This window comes from Magnolia sinica, chromosome 4 (genome assembly GCF_029962835.1).
Source record: "Magnolia sinica isolate HGM2019 chromosome 4, MsV1, whole genome shotgun sequence".
Taxonomy (NCBI): Eukaryota; Viridiplantae; Streptophyta; class Magnoliopsida; order Magnoliales; family Magnoliaceae; genus Magnolia; species Magnolia sinica.
Genome location: NC_080576.1, coordinates 18,807,261 through 18,828,624, shown reverse-complemented (window position 1 = coordinate 18,828,624; position 21,364 = coordinate 18,807,261). Strand labels below are relative to the sequence as shown.

At 39.5% G+C, this 21,364-nt stretch overlaps 2 protein-coding genes across 3 annotated transcripts; one reads left to right on the top strand and one right to left on the bottom strand.

The window, feature by feature from the left end:
• Nucleotides 1-6,084: 6,084 nt before the first annotated feature.
• Nucleotides 6,085-11,887, top strand: LOC131242661 (protein kinase STUNTED). Of its 2 annotated transcripts, none has more exons than XM_058241444.1 (11): nt 6,085-6,541; nt 6,627-6,724; nt 6,836-6,957; nt 7,125-7,246; nt 7,352-8,116; nt 8,541-8,789; nt 8,878-9,038; nt 9,158-9,237; nt 9,663-9,810; nt 9,904-10,053; nt 11,250-11,887. In XM_058241444.1, the coding sequence occupies exons 1-11, from the start codon at nt 6,355-6,357 to the stop codon at nt 11,511-11,513; spliced, it is 2,346 nt and encodes a 781-aa protein (XP_058097427.1). In that variant the 5' UTR covers nt 6,085-6,354; the 3' UTR covers nt 11,514-11,887. The 2 variants fall into 2 exon arrangements, with proteins under 2 accessions (XP_058097427.1, XP_058097426.1); XM_058241443.1 differs by having other exon boundaries at nt 6,833-6,957.
• Nucleotides 11,888-17,957: 6,070 nt separating this feature from the next.
• Nucleotides 17,958-18,434, bottom strand: LOC131244065 (uncharacterized). Its single transcript, XM_058243727.1, has one exon. It carries the CDS (start codon nt 18,432-18,434, stop codon nt 17,958-17,960), a length of 477 nt encoding a protein of 158 aa, XP_058099710.1.
• Between the last annotated feature and the right edge of the window lie 2,930 nt (nt 18,435-21,364).

The following is a 21,364-nucleotide window of genomic DNA, read 5'->3' as shown; positions in this document are numbered from 1 at the left end:
AAGATTCATCTCTCGCGTGGTCCACTTGAGCATTGGATCTGCTTCATTTTTTGGTTCATACATTAAAATGATATGAGTAAATGGATGGATGGTTTGGATAAATAGATACATCATGGTGGGCCAAAAAAGCTCTAGTCGAACATCTTACTACCCGAAGATGCAATCCACTTCAGCTCTCGGGGGCTATGGGTCCATGATCATATATGTTTTCACGGATCATTTTAAGGCATGGGCTTATAAAAAGATAGATCAAATGATGCAGGATATGAAATTTAAATATGATATGAAAGAATTCAAGCTTAAATCAGACTAATGCAGAACGATCGCATAATAGTTTTACATCCCACACAAAAGTTCAAACATTTAAGTAAAGGAAAATCTGCACGGGTCTAGGCCTACACATGTTAGGGTTGGATCAATAAAAATTATGGACCAAACGATACTCAAAAGGAAATACAAATTAATCACACATGCATAGCAAACAATCTCTAATTCAAGGGATTCCTTAATCTCAATTCAAGGAACTCTAGGGTGAAAAAAATGGACAAATAAATTAAGGCTAATGCAAACTAATGCTAGAGTTTAAAAAATAGGAATGAAAAGAGAAAAATTAAAGGAAAACTTGAACTGGAGAAAGCTACTGCGTGCAGATGATGACTTGGGGCTGATGCACGTACGCGAGTGGGCTGGCGGCACGTGTGATGGGAATCCACCTCCTCAAAGTGACAACTAGGGCTTGGTTGGCCAGGGGAGACTTCTAATCCCTCCAAGTTTGACGACGATCCGACGTAAGATCGAGGCGTAGTGCTCCGCCGAAGTCTCAGCCCTCCTATAGGTCCAGATTCTGTAAACTGGCTGTATGGGGATGAATAACTGCAAAAAGCTGAGAAATTTAAAGTAATAATGATGGTAGAGGATGAGATATATGGATAGGAGATGGTGGAGACAGAATGGGATAGATGTGGCTTCACACCAGGTAGTTAGCCCTTCGAAAAGGGAGAGTTTCGCACCCACTTTTGAATTCTTCCACAACTCACTAAGAGAGTAGAAAAATAAAGCAGAAATTTTTATTAAGCTTCAATGAATCAAAAGAACTACAAGGGGTGCCTATTTATAGGGAAAACTCCAATACCCAAAAACTCACACCATGTGCACAACCTATTACTTGGCGATGAAGTAAACTAAAATAAAAACTAAATAAAGAAATCTAAAGCATTCACAATGTTTTAAATAATAATAATTAGAAAAACTAAAAATATGAAATCAATTCGATGAGTGGGCCACGATCATAAGATCCCATGATGGACTTTTCTTGACTATCGGGCATGCCTTTTGAACCAAAACTTCGTCTTCTAGCTAAAAAGGTCTTCCCTGGACGTCGTCATTGAGCCAGATCGACGGTTGGGCCCTCCTTCTTCGTACATACGTGCGTAGGGGGTGGTGTGCGTGCGCGTGTGGACGGCGTGCGGGCATGCGTGTGCACGATGTCCTCATCATCAAAGTTTCAAGTTGACCACACAAGAAAAAGCAGTGGGGATTGAACTCTTACTGTTGAAAACTTCTTGGGGCCATGGAAGTTTTGGATCAAGCTTATATTTATGTTTTCCTTTCATCCAGGTCTATGTGACCTTATGAATAGGTTGGATGTCAAATAAACATCACACTAGGCATTGAAAACTTCTAGAGGGCTATAGAAGTTTTTGATTAAACTGATATTATATGTTTTCCCTTCATCCAAGTATATGTGACTTTATGGACTGGTTAGCTAGCAAATACGCATCATGGTGGGCCCTAGGAAGTTTTTAATGGTGAGTTCAATCCTCACTACTTGCTTCCTATGTTGTAGTTCACTTGAGCCTTCCACCAGCGTTCTTTTTTTGCTCATGCCTTAATATGATTTGTCAATTAGATCATATGAATAAAATTTATATATCATGGTGGGCCTCATGGATCCCCTAACAATATTTTATTAGTGCACTTATTTGTGTATCTTATTTGTTCATCACGTGTGCCCGTGTGTTAGGGAGTCGGTTAAGTCATAGGAAGTTGAAGACCGAAGACACATGAACACTAGAGAATCAATGAGTAAATAACAAGTATATTAGGTGCCTTGGTGACTCTAATCTTTGACACAAAATAACTCTTAACCTTTAGATGATCTTAACCTTTATAGGTAAATCTTGTTTGATCGTCCATAATCTTAAGAGTTGAGAATAAAGCATGATAAGTAAAACTAAAAGAGGTTCAGACTGCTATAAAACAAACTGACTAAACAACAACCATTGCGCGATCTTCGATCTAGAGGTCGATCAATCTTGATCGATTATACTCGAGCGATTGAACATGACCAAAACTATCTAACAACATATCCGGTCAAATTTAAATTATGTTCAATCGATCGACATGAGTTGTTTGCCCTTAAAAAAAAATAAATAAAATCATTGGAGCTTAAATGTTTTATAAAGGGCATACGAACCTTAGGCTTTCATAGGGGTTTTTGGTACAATAGAAGGCTAGATGATTCTACATTGATATCTCATATCTTACACCTCTAATTCCGTGAGTTTTGAGTCATTTTTATAAGCTTTAATACTTTAATGATGATTTCAACTTTGAACGAAAAGATGAACTTGAACTCCACAATTTTCTAAAGATAAACCTAATTTTATTGGTATATCTTTTGTCTAAATCCTCTAGAAGGTCCTTTTAGGTAAATTCTTTAAGATTTCAATAATTCCATTAGTTGTAGGAGATTCTATCACCCTCCCATTACCTTTATCACATCAAATGGAACATCACATGTAATATATTTGATCTTGGGAGTTGAAGCACTAGCAAGCATCGATATTAACGATCGGGGGAGCAATCAATGAGTAGATTCAAACACAGGAGAGCTTTGAGTAAACGACTCAAGCACGTTGCATTAAAGGAGCTCAATTCGACAAGTATCAATTAATGAATCCATATACTTTCTTTTCATGTGTATGATTGAGGGTGAGTTTGTAACCCAAACTCGATAGGTTCTTGTGATTTAAACTCAACAATTTCGCACATATAATGTCTTAGAAAGTTATTGATGAACTTTACATGCTAAGCAATGACAAAGTCAATTGGCCTCGAACAAGTTTCCAAAGATAGGTTATTTTAAGGGATTAATTTTGAGTTTTTAGTTTAAATATATTATTTTTAGTATATTATGATTTTTACTATTTTAAGGTATTTTAGAATTTTGAGAGTCATGGAATATCTTAAAGTCTTTATTTGAGTTATGGAAAAAGTTTGAGTCATTTTATATTAAAAAAGTTGCTATTTTTAATGAATTTATTTTTTAAAAAAACTTCTACCATTTTAGAAAAGTTATAAATTTACAATTTATGATTTACATAAATTCAATGGAAGAGCTTCGTAAACAAACTTTCATTAATAATATAATTTTTCTTTTCTCTTTAGGGATTTATCTCACTATAGATTCAAGGGTTGTTTTCTAGGAATAAGATTGAACTATTATTATTATTATTTTTTTTTTTTAGTTAATGGATTTCAACAATATATTAAGTAGCAACTATCCTTTGGATGGTGCTCCGAGGAATTAAGTAGTGACTAACATGAAATTGAAACTTGTTATGAAGAAAATTTACAATCAGTGTGGAAGATAAAAGTGTTAATTAAATGATTGATTGATGTTTTGGATCGCAAATATATTCATAGCAACAAATGACCCAACCATCAAAGGAATTTACAGTCAAACAATTCAAGGTCAAGCAACTATGCTAAGCCTATGCTACATCCATACAAATGCAATAGTAACTTAGGGAATTTGATACTTTTAGATCAATCTAACATTGAAGAAGAGATGAAAATATTGAGGAAGAATAACAATGAAAAAATGCAAATGAAAGAGTGCCTCTTAAAGACAATAAAGAATAATAGACTTATTGGATGGAGGCGTGCCTTTAGATTCCCTAGTGGGGGGTGGCTAACAGTGAAGTGTGAACTGATAGTGGGTGTACTAACAAGCTAACAAAAAAAAAAAAGGCATGCCTTTGGATGAATTATACATCGGATTATTTCATGGATCTAAATATGGATTGACTGCTTTCGACGTCTATCAACATTTGCCGTCACACTAGGAGAAATCCATCATTTCGATTGTTGGATAGATTAATGGATGGATCAACCTAACTAAAGTTTTGATTGAACTTGATGACAAAGAAGATTAACAATTTTCTGGTCATTACAACACAATTTTCTGGTCATTACAACAAAGTTCAATACCTTTCTACATTCTCCACAATGATCAAAGCGTATAGATTGAAAGCCGATAGTAATGACAACAACAAAGTTTGTTAAACTAGAATGATCAATCACAAATATGTTATTACATTGAACGTGAAAATCAATGTATGAGGCATGAATGATTGTAAAAAAAATCTAATGTGACATTTTGTCTTAGAGAGTTCTATATTATTAATGAAATTTAATATGATGTGTAGGCCTTCACCAGCAATTACTACTTAAAATAAAAAAGATATGCTACAAAGGTGTGTCATCACAATAGACTACTGCCATATAAACTCAATAATGTGTTTAAAATATCTTATGAATGGCCAGAATGGAAAGAAATCAAGTTAGAAAGTTCATTTTAAGGATTAGAGGTGCACTATAGCTTCTGGTGATTATAACTTTATAATATGTTATTTTTATGTGTGCATATAGTATGTCATTGGAAAGCTAAACAATTTTTCAAAAATAAAGTATTTTAGGGTTTAATTTTGAATTTTAAGAAGTATACTATTTTTAATAATTACGATCTTTATATTTTAAGAGTATTTTAGAAAATGAAGAAATATAAATAGCTTAAAATATTTATTTAAGTGAAAGAGTTTTAGTTAATTTAGAAATTATTTACTACTTTTTGATATAAAAAATTATTTGAGGAAAATTTTATTATTTTAAAAAAGTTAAGAATTTTAAGGCTTACATATAGTAAGGCTTTGTAAGCGTACTTTCATCAACAATATCAGTTTTATTTTTATTTTTTATTTTTTTATATATATTAAAAGGCTATTTTATAAGAAGAAGACGGAGATATCTTCTCTATTATCAATGCAACTTTATGATTTCATCTCTATTAAAAATTTTCACCTTTCCGTGTACCTTTACGAATGAGTGATGACCATTGATCTCTGTTTTCTAAAATTCTACCAAATTTCTTTTTGAATAAAATGTCTTTTATAAAGAAATTGAGTTTAATTCTTTTTTTTTTTTCCTTAGTTTTGCTGACAGAGATCCGCACCCATAAAAGTCCAATCAGGTTCGTCGGCTACCAGCGTGTCTGGGTACCCGTTAACATCCATCCACGGACTGAAAGTCACTATCGTGCTGTCATGGATCTTGATCCATCAGCCATTGGGCGCAGCAGAGAAGCGGTCCAGATTGGGAGCGGTTAGCCGTTTCCCGGCTAACAGCTTAGTGGGTGTTAGCCTTATCATATGGGTCTCACCTTGATGAATTTTTTTTCATATCCACACCGTGCATCCTTTTTTTTTTTTTTTTTTTTTAAAAGATCATTTAATGTAGTTGTACAAAGCAGATCAAAATCTCTAGTGGAACACACCACCGGAAAAAGTGGTGAGCAACTATTAAAAGCTTTTTATAGGTCACGAAAGTTTTGGATCAAGGTGATCTTTATATTTTCCCTTCATCCAGTTTTTATTAACCTTATCAAGGGGTTGGATGGGAAAAAAATCACGGATCTACTTACAGTGGGCCATGGGAAGTTTTTAATGGTGAGCATTCAATCATAACTCTTTCTTGTGGTGTGGTCCAGTTAAGATTTTTAGATGCGTAATGTTTGGGACCTCCTCCTAAAATTGGTTGGAAAAACGAATGGACGGAGTGGATATACAACATATCATCAAGGTGGGCCATACGGTAAGGGTAACACCCACTAAGCTGTTAACCGTACAACACCTAATCCACGCCCGTCTAGATTAACTCAACCCACCGGTTGATTGGGTGTTGCCCGTTTACCACGAGCGGGTCCACATAAACTAAAATAAAAACAGAAGCGTGACACAGCCCCTTCCCTGCCGTTTGTTTCCCGATCTCTTTCTCTCTATTTCCACACCCACGATCTGCCTTCGTTGCAACTCAAAATCATCACCATCTCTCTCTCTTTCTCTCTCTCTTCTAATAAAAAAAACTAAAAAGGAAATATAAAGACGTCTTTCTCTCTCTCTTCGTTGTGCATGCATTACTCATGTGACCATCATGACAATAGCAGAAACCAAACATCATTGAAACAACTACAGCAAAACCAGAAAGAAGAAGAAGAAGAAAAGGAGGAAGAAGATGAAGTTGAGAAGGTTAGGTTCTGAGAAGGAAGAAAGTGGGCCTTTTGATGGTAATCAGATGATCAGGACCGTCGTCGTTGGTGTGAAACTCGACCCTCCCAGCCGGGAATTGCTTACTTGGGCTCTTGTCAAAGTAGCCCAACCAGGAGACAGAGTCATTGCTCTCCATATCCTCCCCAACACAGGTTAGTCACACCCAAATTGCAATTTTTACTATAATACCCTTTCCTCATTCATTTTCCTTACTCACCCAATTCGTAAATTTGGCAGAGGTGTTGGACCAAAATGGTAAATCTTCGCTTCTCTCCCTCGTTAAAGCGTTTGAGTCTGTTCTCTCTGTCTATGAAGGGTTCTGCAACTTGAAACAGGTCTCTCTTTCTCTCTGTTTTTTTTTTTTTTTTTTTCCTTTCTTTCTTTTAAGATTGCAGTTTTGTTGGTGTTTTTTTAACTTGATTTTGTTTGTTTCCGCTTCTTAGCAGATCGATCTCAAGCTCAAGATCTGTCGGGGCACAGCCATCCGCAAGATTTTAGTACAAGAGGCAAAATCATTCACGGCCACTACGATCATCGTCGGGACGACGAGGAACCACCGAGCGCTTGGGTGAGTATTGTATTCTAATTGGAATTCAATAGGAAGAGTTTTCAGGAGTATGTTTTTCTCTCTCTCTCTCTCTCTCTCTCTCTCTCTCTCTCTCTCTCTCTCTCTCTCTCATTTGATTCTTACTAGTATTCATCAAAGACTCTCCATTGCCTAAATTGAAAATACAGGCTTTCTACTTCAACTGCCAAATACTGCGCGAAGAAACTTCCTCTTGATTGTTCAGTTTTGGCGGTGAATAATGGGAAGGTGGTGTTTCAAAGGAAATCGACGCCTGCTGTTGCCTTGAAGGGTTTGGATTCTTCCCCATATCTGAATTTTATTTTATTTTTATTTTAGTTGGATTCCTTCTTCTGCATTTGTTTGAAATTCTTTTATTTTCTGTTATTACATGAAGAGTCGAGAAATGACGCGAACAATCGGTACCGGCCGACTAGTTTATTGAGTGTATTCCATAGAACCTTGAGCAAGAATTGCACGGCCTCAAATAGCAGAGCTCTGGCACTTCCATGGACGGTGGAAGATAGTAGTGGGAAGAGTGGCAATCAGGAAGCTTGCCACGATCAGGGCTCGAAATCGAACTGCGGCGGAATCACCATTGATAAGAATTCATCACATGGGTTGAAATCAGCGAGTCGAAAGTGTTCGGTTTGTGCTACTGACTCTGTGTCCAGCTCAAAAGAAGGCGGCAATGATTCCTTGGCTCTGGTTCCTGCGAAGACTGTAGATGCTGGCTCGACCACCGTCTCACTCATGATGCGTCAATTGCCCGAGTTGAAGCCCGGTTGGCCCCTCCTCCGACAGACGATCTTGCCCGAAAGGCAAACTTTGGATAGATCCAAGGTTAGACAGATCTCCGTAGTCCAGTGGGCATTGCGGCTGCCCACCCGGCATTCCACAGCAGCAATTCATCCAGATCACAAGCCTATGAACGCCGGCGGCATGACTGCAACAACCATGGGTACTGTTGGGGACAGACCCAATTTGGATGGAGAGAGTGGGGCGATCGTTCTGGTAGGAAACACAGCCTCTCCTCCAGCAGATGATGGTGGGTCAGAAATCTTGCCGAAGGAATTGGAGTCACTTCAGGAGAAGTATTCATCTATGTGCAGATTGTTCAGCTATCGGGAACTCCTGTTGGCAACATCCAACTTCTCCTCAGGTTTGTTTTCTTTCCTGCTCATGTCTAGAACTCTCTTTGGATATCAGCTATTGCCAATACAGTTTGCAGACTGCTACTATGATCTTGTAGGCCACCATGTTGATGGGCAATCCCCTAAAAAGAAAAAAATAAATAAAATCAAATGCGATTGGACTATGGTAGCCATCTGATGATTAGTATCCCAAGAAAGGCACGATCGACTGAAAAATGGGCGAAACCCGAATGTCAGACGGCCGGAGTTGTCCAATTGCTATGATTTCTGATTTGTAGCTCATTCATATGGTGGCCCACCTGGCCTATGGTCCCAATGATTATACAGGCCACATTTATAGTGGGGTCGCACTTCGTATATCATCTATTCAACAGGCATCATGGAAGAAATTATCAATGCAATTAGTGCTAATGGTGGTTGTCTTCATTCCAGACATGTTGATTGGGAAGGGAGGCAGTAGCCAGGTTTACAAGGGGTGTCTTCCTGACGGTAAAGAACTGGCAGTGAAGATCTTGAAATCATCTGAAGACATGTTAAAAGAATTTGTTTTGGAAATTGAGATCATCACTACCTTACATCACAAGAACATAATCTCCTTGTTTGGATTCTGTTATGAGAAAAACAAACTCATCCTGGTTTACGATTTCCTACCGAAAGGGAGTTTGGAAGAAAACCTTCATGGTACATTGTTCAACTCTATTGAATAAATTGCAGGTAGATTGGATTTTATCTTCCAGTTGCTGATCTTTTCCATCATTTGTGTTGTTAGGGAAAAAAGATCATGTTGTCCTCAGTTGGGATGAGAGATATAAGATTGCTATCAATGTAGCTGAGGCACTTGATTATCTACATAGCCGCAGTGCTCAGTCCGTTATCCATAGGGATGTGAAATCATCGAACATCCTTCTGGCTGATGATTTTGAGCCACAGGTCTTGCATTTTTTTATTTTTTATTTTCCCTTTCATCTCTCTCCCTTGGTCAAGCTAGCATTTGTAGATCTATTCATGTCTGATCAGAATTCTCACAATTCCTTGTTTGGGTACTGCAGCTATCCGATTTCGGACTCGCTACCTGGGCATCGATGTCCTCATCACATATAACATGCAGAGATGTTGCAGGGACATTTGGGTTAGTATCTTATTTTGTAAATTTACGAAACAATCTCAATGTAGCATTCGGGAGTGACACCAAACCAACGTTTGATTGAAAATGTCGGTGAGATGATTTCATTTAGGTTGAATTTGGTTGCGTCAAATATCACAAAATTTTGATTAATCAGTCTAATTTGGTAAAAAATTTCACAATATTTCATGAAATTGGTGCAACCAAACACACCTCAAAAACTTAAAAGGAGTTTGGGGCAGAGCAAAAATGAAACCCGAATGAGCGGGTTGTCAATTTCCTACCTTTCTGCCCCTGAAATTAAACAAAATACTATTTTGGTTCTGCCCCATTTCACATTGTTATTAAAATATAACCTTAACAGTGTGAATTTCCATCACGATCGAGAAGAAAACAAGTGGAATAACCATGTATTCATCCTATTCTTGCAGATATTTGGCTCCTGAATATTTCATGTATGGGAAGGTAAATGAGAAAATCGATGTGTACAGTTTCGGCGTTGTACTCCTTGAACTTCTTTCAGGGAGAAAGCCCATCAACAATGAGTATCCAAAGGGCCAAGAGAGCTTGGTCATGTGGGTAAGTTCTCCTCCTATGTTTTATAGATGTACTTCTCATTTCTAATGAAATGTACATCTCAACGTTGACTGATTGCGGGACGTGGATTACCAGGCCAAGCCAATTCTACAAAGCGAGAAAGTCATGCAGTTGTTGGATCCGAGTTTGGGCGATACATATGATAATGATCAAATGGAGAAGATGGTCATGGCGGCTTCCCTCTGTATCAGACGTGAACCTCGGTTTCGGCCTCGGATGGGCCTTGTAAGTTGCCCCGCACAATGTTTCTATTAACATCTTATCACCACCTTCAGTTTCAGTTCATCGCATTCCTGTTTCTTGATTATGTATTGTGTGGTAGGACTAAAAGGCATGTTTAGTATCCTCAGATCCTTGGCTTCTATTGTGATCTAGACTGTTGATCTGATGGATCCCACAGTGGATGGATTATGCTTTAGAAACTCCCTGATGGGATGATCCCCTGACCCTTCCACTGATATCCTGTAAGTAGTCAGTTAAGAAAGGGAATATAGCTATTTCAACTGAAAATAGGGAAATGACTGGATGGCTGTGATTTTACAATGTGGGAGATTTCTGGGGTATGGTGATGTGGTGACGGATGTGATGAGGTTGATCACCGTCTTCCTCAGGGAATAATTACCAATCCACGGAGTTCTCTGGACTCCTCATAGAGCTTCCTCCAATACACAAGGGATAAAAATAGAAATAGTTTTTAATAAATTCGAAATAAATTGATTCATAATAAAAAAACAAAATTACAATCCTTTAAATAATGATTATTTCTAATAAATTCAAAATAAATTGATTGCAGATAAAAAAAACGAAATTACAATCTTTTAAATAATGAGCTCAAACACAGGATGGAGTTTTAGACTCAAACTCTAACTCAAATACCATAAAAACATAACTCATATAAATAGTAAACTTATTATTTATAGACGGTCACTATTCATACTAGACTTCATGGTTTTTGGCAAGTGTTCAATTTAGCCTAACCACATTGTTCTCCTAACTTTTTTAAGCCCTTTCCATGTTGGGCACGACTCCTACAAGTAAAACTTATTATTTATAGTAAAAACAAAAACATTACAAATCCAGTGTGGGCAATCTGGCGTAGCGGGATTGGTTGGCTAAAGTAGCTTCTCCTACCCAAAAATCATCTATGATATGTCGAAAAACTCATCTCAGTTTGGAAGATACGACTGTTTTAAGGTTCTGACAGTCCGGATCATTTCCGCCTCCGATCAGGCCTTCTCTGGTCCATCTTTGCCATGAAAGTGTATGTGACCCGCTCTACATCACATGGTCTATCCACAGTGCTGGGCATGAGATCAACCATGGGCTCCACTTGCACTTACCAAATACCTGAGGATGATATGTGTAGCCTCTTTTCAAAGATAGTTCTGTTTATCTAAGGTTAATTCATCTCTTGACTGCAGATCTTGAAGCTACTTCAAGGGGATGATGAAGTAACCAAGTGGGCCAGATCACAGGTTAACACTTCAGAGGTGTTTGATGAAATGGATGATGAAGCATATTCAGCACTGAACATCCAGTCCCACCTCAACCTTGCCTTGCTTGATGTAGACGAAGATGCGCTTTCCGTCAGCAGCATCGAGCAGGGCATAAATTACATAACTGCAAACAAGTCCTTGGAGGATTACTTGAGGGGGAGATGGAGCCGTTCATCAAGCTTGGACTGACCATTCTTGGTGGGACACACATAACTTTTGATTTTTGTATAGTATTTCTGATCTACTCGATTTTGTTCGGTTTGTCTATTGAAGATGTCTTGGAAGAGAGGTTGTTGTGAGTCAGTGCCCTCCTCCATGACTGGGTGTGATTCAAGAAACCTGGTTTGATGCTTCTTGATCAAAGGTTGAGATAGAAATCATCAGATTTGAATGGTGGATTTGTGTTGTTGTAGAAATGCTGTTGTTTTATAACATCTCATAAGGCGAGGCCTGATTTCTTGTAGGCCGTAACCATTGATTGGGTATTGTAATACAAAGACTGGTGAAAGAGCCTGTAATTTGTTTCTTCTTAATGTAGCTTTGAACTGGGACTATTAATCTGCTGGGCATAATCTCGATGGGCCATAGATCACAAGTTGTATAGATTGCTCAAATCTGACCATCCAATTTTTTTGGGTTTTTCCTGTTTATTGTCAACTTGCTCTCTTTTAAGCTGAATTGTCCTCCACTTTCAGGCAACTGATCAGATGGCTATCAGACTCTGATGATATTGATTATTAGAACACAGGCCATTGGCATGGTGGGCCGGAAAATCAAATCCTCTGATTGCCATACAAGAATGTCATGTGCACGGTAGAGATGTTTCACATTGATACATCTAACAATAACATGCTTACATATGGTGCATTTTTGCTATGGATACATATTTATGAGCATATCAGCTGGGCCATCAATGCCGATGGAACTGATCAGTACCTTCCAAGCTTATGTTTGTGGCCCACTATAACTTGGTTTTATCATGACAGTGCACTGGAACCTTTGATAATGTCTGATTCTTTATGCATGGATGGCCCACCTACATCTTGATCAGTGGATGTATTAGGAACATTCATGTGGTAACGCTCATGCCAGGTTCAGGTCTTGGGTCTTCTAGTGCTGGGCTCCGCCCATTTCCATCCCATGTCTTACAGATGGAAAGCTTTTCATATTGCATGGATGGTCATGATTTTATGCATTTAAGCTGGATGGCCTGTAGTACTTGTCATTTATTTGGTGGGACTTCCCCCCAATTATCACGTTGATTGGAAATCGTAGCCATCCAAAAGGGCCACTCAAGTGGAAGGGGGAGAATAAAAGAAAAAGGAAAAAGAAAAAGAAAGAAAGAACAATGATCACACGCAAATGAGCTTTGATTGAATGCATTGGATTTTCGCCTGTCTACTCCATGTTCGTCTCACCCGATGAACGGTCCATCACAGGTCAGCTGGCTGAATGTGCTAATTAGGACAATCCTAGCCATTAGATCATGGCTGTGGATGTAATCCAGACCGTCTACACGGTGCGCCCCACCGAGAATTGATGGCATGACAAAAGTTCCTGACGTCCGTGTGGACCCATCTGTGAACTTCGACGCATGTCACAGCTGGGGAGATCTCGGACGATTCAGATGACCATCAAAGTGACGTGGCAAAACATCAAACGTCAACATCATATACCTACTCACTTTCTTTCTTTTTCATTCTTTTTCTACCCATTTGATGGATGGCTTTGTTTCTAAAAGTCACGGAATTCCCTACAAGGAAGAACGTGCAATAGCAGTGCTCCTTGGGATGTGTTTATGGAATCCACTCCATCCATCACTTGATATGTCTCGTATTACGACATGAGCCCAAAATTCAGACCCATCCAAATCTTACGTAGGCCACACCATTGGAAACAGTAGAGATGGGGATGCCTAGTATAGATACCTTCCTGGGGCCACCGTATTGTTTATATTCCATCCAATCCGTTCATCCAGTGAGACCCACTAGGAAGAAGAGACATCCAAAGGTCACATCCAAAACTCGATTAATCGACACCATGTAAGCTTATTGGTTTTAGGCGGGCGTGGTTCAAATGAGTCTTGGATCGAGCTGCATTTCCTGATGTACGGTGAATATAAAGTACAACAAGAGATGGACAGAGTCGATGTCACACAGACATTACAATAAGCCCCACAGGTCACGTGATCTACAGGCTTCCTACAATAGGTGATACAGAAGAATCCGGCACTTTCTGGCGAGAAAATCGTTTCCTACACGACAACTCAACAAGTAAAGGCTTATAAATGGTCGGAATATGGAATTGCTAAAAATCCTTTAAACCATTTACTTCAATGAGCAAATACGGACCGGAATCCCCTGCAGCACCTGTTTTACACGTCGCTTAAAACGGGAGCGGATTAGGTGTTATCCATGTGGGGCCCACGGTATGGGTAACACCCAATCACATCCAAATCTCAGGTGGACCACATCACATGAAGCAGCAGTGATTGAGCGCCTCACCATTCAAAATTCTAATTTATTTCCAATTCAACCTGTTGATAATGTCAATAAGATTTAGATGAAGGTAAAAAAATACAAAGATCAAACTTATCCAAAACTTTTGTGTCCCACATAAAGTTTTTAATAGTCATTCAGCACTGTTTCCAGTGGTAGGGTTCACCTGAGATTTGGATCTTCTTTAAGGTTTAGGAAATAGATCACATCCTAAAAGAAAAATTGATGGACAGGTGTGGATAGATAAAAAATAAAAAAATTCAATGTGGGCCCCCACACGGTGTTACCCGCGTAACGGCTAATCCGTCTCCGTGGGGCCACCAGCGGTATATGTAAAATCGGAAGCTGACGCACAGAGATATACCTGTACCAGGGGCTGTGTGGGGCCTACAGAGATGTCCGTGACAAATCCACTCCATCCATTTGTTTTGAAAGACTACAATAGGACAGGAATTTAAAAATCAGGAAGATTCAAAACTCAAGTGGGTCACACTAAGCGATACAGTGGGAACAAAAACTTCCAGAGTTGAAACCTTCCTGAGTTGGCTGACCATGATTTTTATATGCCATCCAAACCGTTCATAGGATTATTACCACTCAGATAAACTGTAGACACAAGTATCATCCTGATACAAAACTTCCATTGCTTCTACGCATTTAATTCCTACAGTTTCGTGTGGTATGGCTCACATGAGTTTTGGATCAGTCTATTTTTAAACCCTCTTGCAAAACGGATGACCAGAGTCGATTTTTCACGGACATCTATGCTCAGCTCAGGGTGACAGGCAATCCGCTTCCTGTAAAATCCGTTCCGTCCATCTGGTTGCATCCTAGACTCTAGATGCTGAAAAAGAAAATCAGGCAGATCCACGACTCATCTTTGCCACATTATACAGAACAATGAGGATGGAATGCCGATCATAAGTTTGCATGTGGGGTTACCATGGTGTGTATCTTTCATCAAACCCATTAATTAGGTATAATTCAATCAAGATTAAGTGAAGATACAAAACTTAGCCTGATCCAAAACTCAGACACGCCTGTTCCCATTGGTGTGGCCCCATAGAAGTTTTACATCAGGATGATGTCTTGCATGTATAGTTAAAATAAGGGTTCTCACCTGATGGACGGAGTGGATTTACATATACAACATGGTGGGCCCATAAAGCTTGTGTTGTTGAAGATTCCGGTCCACCTCGTGCCCTTGTTTTATTGCTATATACAGCGCATCTCAACTTTAGGATAAGTAGGGGCTTGTTGGATCGGGTCCTTCTTAATCACTCAAAAAGTTTATATGATGGGCCACCTTTTTTATTCGTTCAAAGTAAAAGAGTCACCTGATCAAAGAATATAAATATTCCACCAAAGCCTTTTAATTTATAAATGTACTTGATGAGGCCCATCGTATAAATGGTTTAGGTCACTAATAAATGACCCAATGTCATTAACAACACGTGAGGATTCATCATGGCAAGGAAACATATTACGGCCACTGATTTTCCATGCCCTCATGTCATTATAAACAAGTGGCGTACATGTACGAGGTTGAAACCATCCATTTCATGATCCAATAGTGAATGGGTCATGGTCCAAAAATCATAATGTTTAGGTAATCTTAACCTTTACCTAGTTGTATTTAATTTAATGCTTGAAGATAGACCAGCAACAGTTCTCATTATACGAGGAGACCCATTTAATGGTTAAGATAGCTCAATTTGGTGAAGGGTAGATAGTGGAGCCCACAAGATGTCCGGTTCAAATCATCGCCATCCATGTGGCACAAGTGTGATACAAAAATGCGCCGCCTCAAAAGACTCTAACAAAATAACAGCAACAACAATAATACTAGTAGTAATAAGAATAATAACCCTATATTACTAGTTTTTAACCGGCGGTCATAGATAAGTCTCAACCAGAACCAGTTGTCTCTTTGGTTTGGGTGACTATAGTAGCTGCTGTTTGGAGTTAAGACAGCATGGGTCATATTGATTTTATAGTCCAATTGTTGAATCGACTGGGACCCAAATCATTAACCTTTTAATTTTCTGATTTTTGTAGTAATTTTACTTACTATGAATCTATGATTATGACACTAGATGATGCCGCCTGGTTATATCAGCGGTCCAACCCGTTTCAAAACTGCATATGCATCCATCTCGGTTTTCAAAAACATTGATTAAGCTAAAACCATCTTGTTGGTATTTAATGAGAAATCCACTGAAAGCCTTTCAGCTCTCTGGTAAATAATTTCCTATCATGATTTTTGCCTAATTAGAAAACATATTTGATGTTGGGTTTATCTTTATGGACCTCAAAGGTCAGTCACAAGCTATGATATTTCCCATCCCATAGCAAATGGGAACTAGTCTACCTATTTATCTCCTACAGGCAGCCATGTGGTGCATAAGGGGAGGGGCATAATGCATATTGTGGCTAGAAAAGCTCTGTTTAGCAATGCAGGCACCCTTATTTGCAGAATAGGGCTTTTTAAGCCATAAAATGCATTAAAATAATAATTATTTTTTATCTCCCTTTTTATGGCTAAAACAGCTCTGTACAACAAATAGCGATACTGGCTCATTTAGGAAATCAGCTCTCTATATTCATGTTTTGATTGATTGTTTACCACTGTTAAATAGTGTAAACTGTAATGATCATAAATTATAATACCTACGAGTGGAAATCATGAAATTTTACTGAGGATTCTTGTGTTTAGATGGGTGAAAAACTTATATGATGACTTATACATTATTGAAATGTCAAATCAACATAAAAGAATATCAACTCATTCTAATAAAATGCACTAAAGCGTGCATTTAAATAAAAAATTTCTGCGCGATACAATGTAAAATTATAATTATTACTCACCTTGTGTTCCACCTGCATTTGACTGGCCAATTAGGTTTTTGAAGTACATGAATAAATGAACATCATGAAATTCGACCTATCAAAATTTTACGTTACTTTACACGATGGCATGCAATCAATCAAAAAGGACCATCTGAAAATAAGGTAATGATTAGCCATCTATACATGTATAATACATAGATGAGAGAATCCCACTATAGTCCATATTACATACCATCACTAAGATCGGCCATCTAAAATTGCATGCTAATAACAGTATCTCCATCCCTTTTCCATTCGCATTAGCAAGCATCAAAATGCATGTCTCTATCGCATTCATTTTACAAAACATGCTACCATTCAACATAAAATCCTTCTCCTTTTTAATGAAATGAAGGTATTCATAAGAGTTATTTTGTTTTTTTTTTTTTTTTTACAATGTTACTATGATTTCTTTGAAGGATGATGAAAATAAGATAAAAGAGTCATATCTGATTGAAAATGTTCTCCTTCTATTCTCTCGTCACTTCAATATTCTTTCCCTATTGTAACACCTTGTGGGTCCTGGCTACTCATTTCACTGATAGCTTCAAGGGTGCATTTCCATCATCGGCATCAATGCATAATCGCTCGTCTAAAAAAAGAGATAGACATATTGCAATCGCAAAAGAGACAGTGAAAGACTAAGAACAAGAAAAAGAGAGAGAGAGAGAGATAGATGGAGAAAGAGACCTCATCAAGGTATGACTGTATCCGAAGATGATCGGAGAAATTTTCATTATGTGTGGAAAATTACATTGCAGAAAAAAGAATTTTCTCAAAAATACTAATTTTTACCTTCTCGCTGGTTTTAGAATCTTGAAGACAGTGGGAGAAAGGGAGGGAACAAATTCATGAATGAGCTTGTTCTACCTACATCGCGACTTAGGATCACCAGCATGTGTTGTCGCGTGGGACCCACATCTTTGGGGCGCAATTGGATCATAACATGTTCAATCAAACTATATAAACATCGATGATCTGAAATCTTGAACCATAGAGGGTTGGGATTGTCCTACAATCGCTGGGACACATGTGATGATAAATACACATGCTTGATGTTCCTAACTAGCGAATTGGGCAAAACGATAACTGCATGAGATATCCCTCTCCCTTTGAGTGTGGAACTGTGGTTGGACGTGGTGCAATTTCATACACCAGTCACAAGATTTTTTAGAAGAAAAATAAACCTAACGAGAAATGTTTTTGGTGGGGCTGATAATATACAATGAACCATTTTTGGACCATTTCAAGCTGACATGGTGACATTTAATGGCATTTCACTCTCACGTGAGGTACGAGAAGAATCATGTGAGTCCCTACCCTTCTCCATCCCCTCACCCCGGTCCGGACCCTCATTTCCTGGGGGCTCCACCCCAACTCGCCAAGCATCATCTAGAGAATCTTCAACCGTTGGATCAGCTCCGGATGCTGTCGCACCAGCGGCAGGGCCGGCTCCACCACCGTTCGTGGCCTGTAATGCTCCGACCCGTTTCTTGATCTCCTCTTTTATACAGCATCTGTACACAAATGTCATGAACCAGAAAAACCATGGGATGGCGACGAGAACCATGCCGGCGATTGGGTACCATCCATTGTCTGTTGTCTCGGGGTGGGTGATGTACATCCCCAAGAACGTCCCGCCGGACAGTATGAATAGGAAAAAGAGAGAGGAGACGATCCATATCCGCAGGTCGCTTGATCGTTTCTCCGGCGTCTGCTGCATTTGTGTTGGACGGCGAAGATCAAGGGAGTTGGACCAAGCGTCGGAGCATCCGTAGCCTTTCTCTCTCTTTCTTTATTTCTTTCTTTCTTTCTTTCTTCTTTTTTTTTTTTTTTTGGGATGTGTTATGTGTGGGAGGAGGGTGGTGGTGGGAGCATGGGATAGGAGGAGAAGCGTGTGGGGAATGGTGTGCGTGTGTGGGAAGGCGTTTGGCTCCTGTCTCTTGCCAGAGGCCAAGGCCGTGGTTGGGAGATGTTGGATTTTTTTACTTTGTGGAATTCTTCAAAACGCGATTTACGTAAAACAAGGTTGTTAGAAAGAGAGAGGGAGAGAGAACGCGCGGGTGGAATTCGTTTTGCCTCCGTCGCGACTCAGGAACAATGTCTGTCGCAAACTAACTTGGGGCCTACATGCTGAGATGATCGTATGATTTGAACCATCCATTTTCTCTTTACCTCCTAAAATAAGCTAAATTCCGATGCTAGTGCTTCGTAGATAATTTCATCTTTTGATTTTAAAGTTGAAATCGAGCCGTTGAAAATCTTCTCTGAATTGTTCTTAATTTACGAATAGTTAGTGATGACTGCAACCAACCGTATACAGTACATAACACAGATTATACACAACTTGGACAGTTCCGATCATGGGATCAATCAGCATGTGGGCCCCAGAGCGCAGGGACATACGATGGATACTGAGTCGCGACAGAGGCAAAACTAACTCGAGAAAGAGATGAGAGGTGGTGCGAAATTGGAGGAATAGGAAGTGTACGATGCTTCACCCGAGGATACGTACATTCCATGATCCAGAGTTCCAGACCATTGATCTAATGGGCCACAACGTCTATGGAGAAGGAGAATCGAGAGCCCACTATACCCGTCTTTGGATCAAGCCTCGGCAAGCATTATCTTGGTGAAGTGCTTATTTCCGTTCTTGTGGGGCCCACCGTTCGTTAATCCAACCGTTGAGCTGATGGGCCACAAAATAGATGCCGATTCCTCGAGAATCTTCTGGATTGGAATATCCTAACTGGCTTCTGTGAGATCATCCCAAGGGCCTAACATGTACGTGCGCTCTGAGGTCTTCCCTTAATCTGGTCCACTGATCAGGTGGGCCAGACATATATGTTGACTATGACCGTTCTTTGCATTTTTCTGATGGTGGCTCATTAGATGGGTGGTTCGGCCCACTGGTGAAAGAACGTTGGGCTAGCCTAACAGGTCTTTAGCCTCCAACCTAATTACTTCTTGAGGAGTTATTTAATACTCAGGTTGTGTATTGCACTTGATACGCAGTAACTCAGAAATTGCATATGTCACATACACTAAAATCAATTTAAACTGGCTAGATTGTGCAACCCGTTGTTGTCAAGTTACAGGCCCAAGATCAGACTGGTTGAAGAATCATAATCGCTGATTCATGGACATTATTTTGTGGAGACACGACCGTTGGATATTTTTCATTTATAACCGTTCAATAAGTGTTCACCAATCCGATAGATAAATAATCAAATTGGCTTAAGTTTTGGTTCGCTATACATGTGCAGAGAATACCATAATTTGGACGGTTGATTTTTACTACTGGTATGCCACTTATGCGATTTCTAAGTAATCATGGTGCCTGCATCGCACTCTGCCAGAGATATAGCTTTCGCTTACTTCTTGGGCCTGAAAGCTCGGCAGGATTCAGGGCCAACCGTTCACATGATCGGCTTAGAAATTATGACCGTTCACTCCTAAATTTGGCCACACCGGTCCATGGAATACAGCCTGATGGTCTTTTTATTTTCAAATGTCCATTTTTCTCGGGCGCAGCCCGGATCCATCGAGTTGGGTGGGATCCCTGACCATGGGGCCTACCGTGATGTATATGCCTCATATCCACGCCGTTCATCCGTTTTGAAAATTCAATTTCGGTCAAGATCCAAAAAATGAAGCAGATCCAAATCTCGGAGACCATAATACAGGAAATAGTGGTAATCGTCCATAAAAAACTTCTCATTGGTGACAAAAGTTTTGGATCAAGCTGATATTTGTGCGGTCTCTTAACCCGGGTCTTTGCGACCTTATAAACAGGTTAGATGGTAAATAAGCATTCCAGCGGCCCCATGAAGTTTTTAATGGGGGATTCAATCACTACTGTTTCCTGTGATATGGTCCACCTAAGATTTTTATCTACTTCATATTTTTTTGGGTCATGTCCTAAAATGAGCTTTCAAAATAGATGGACGGTGTGGATGTAAGGAAGATACATCACAGTTAGGGATCCACCCGAACCGCGCCCATTTTTCTCTATCAACGATTTGATGAATGGTCTGGATCCCTCACACGTGTGTTAAAAAGTATCACTTGTCTCTGCCCGAGCGAGCTGGGACCAGACCCATGCCAGTGAGATGAAGAAGGGGCCTCACCAGATTTGGATCCACCCCGTGACATTCATCGGGTGAGATCTAACGTAAATGAGGATGGCCCACTAATCTGGTGGGCCACAGTTGTCTATTGCACGTGGATCATTAGCCTTTCTTTTCTAACTGTTCGGCCTCTTGTACGGGCGCGAATTCCGTGGATCCCGGGATCCACCGAAGTGGGTGGATCCCCAGGTGTGAAGCCCATGGTGATTTATGTACCTTAAATCCACGCCGTCCATCCGTTTTGACAGCTCATCTTATGGCAAGATGCTAGAAATGAAGGAAATTCAAATCTTAGGTGGACTACACCATAAGAAACAGTGGTGATTGAATCCCTACCATTAAAAACTTATGAGGCCACCGAAATATTTATTTTCCATCCAACCTTTTGATAAGGTCACAAAGACCTGGATGAAGGGCCCACACAATTATCAGCTTGATCCAAAACTTTTGTGGCTCACAGGAAGTTTTCAATGGTCAATAACCACCGTTTCCTGTGGCATGGTCCAACTGAGATTTGGATCTG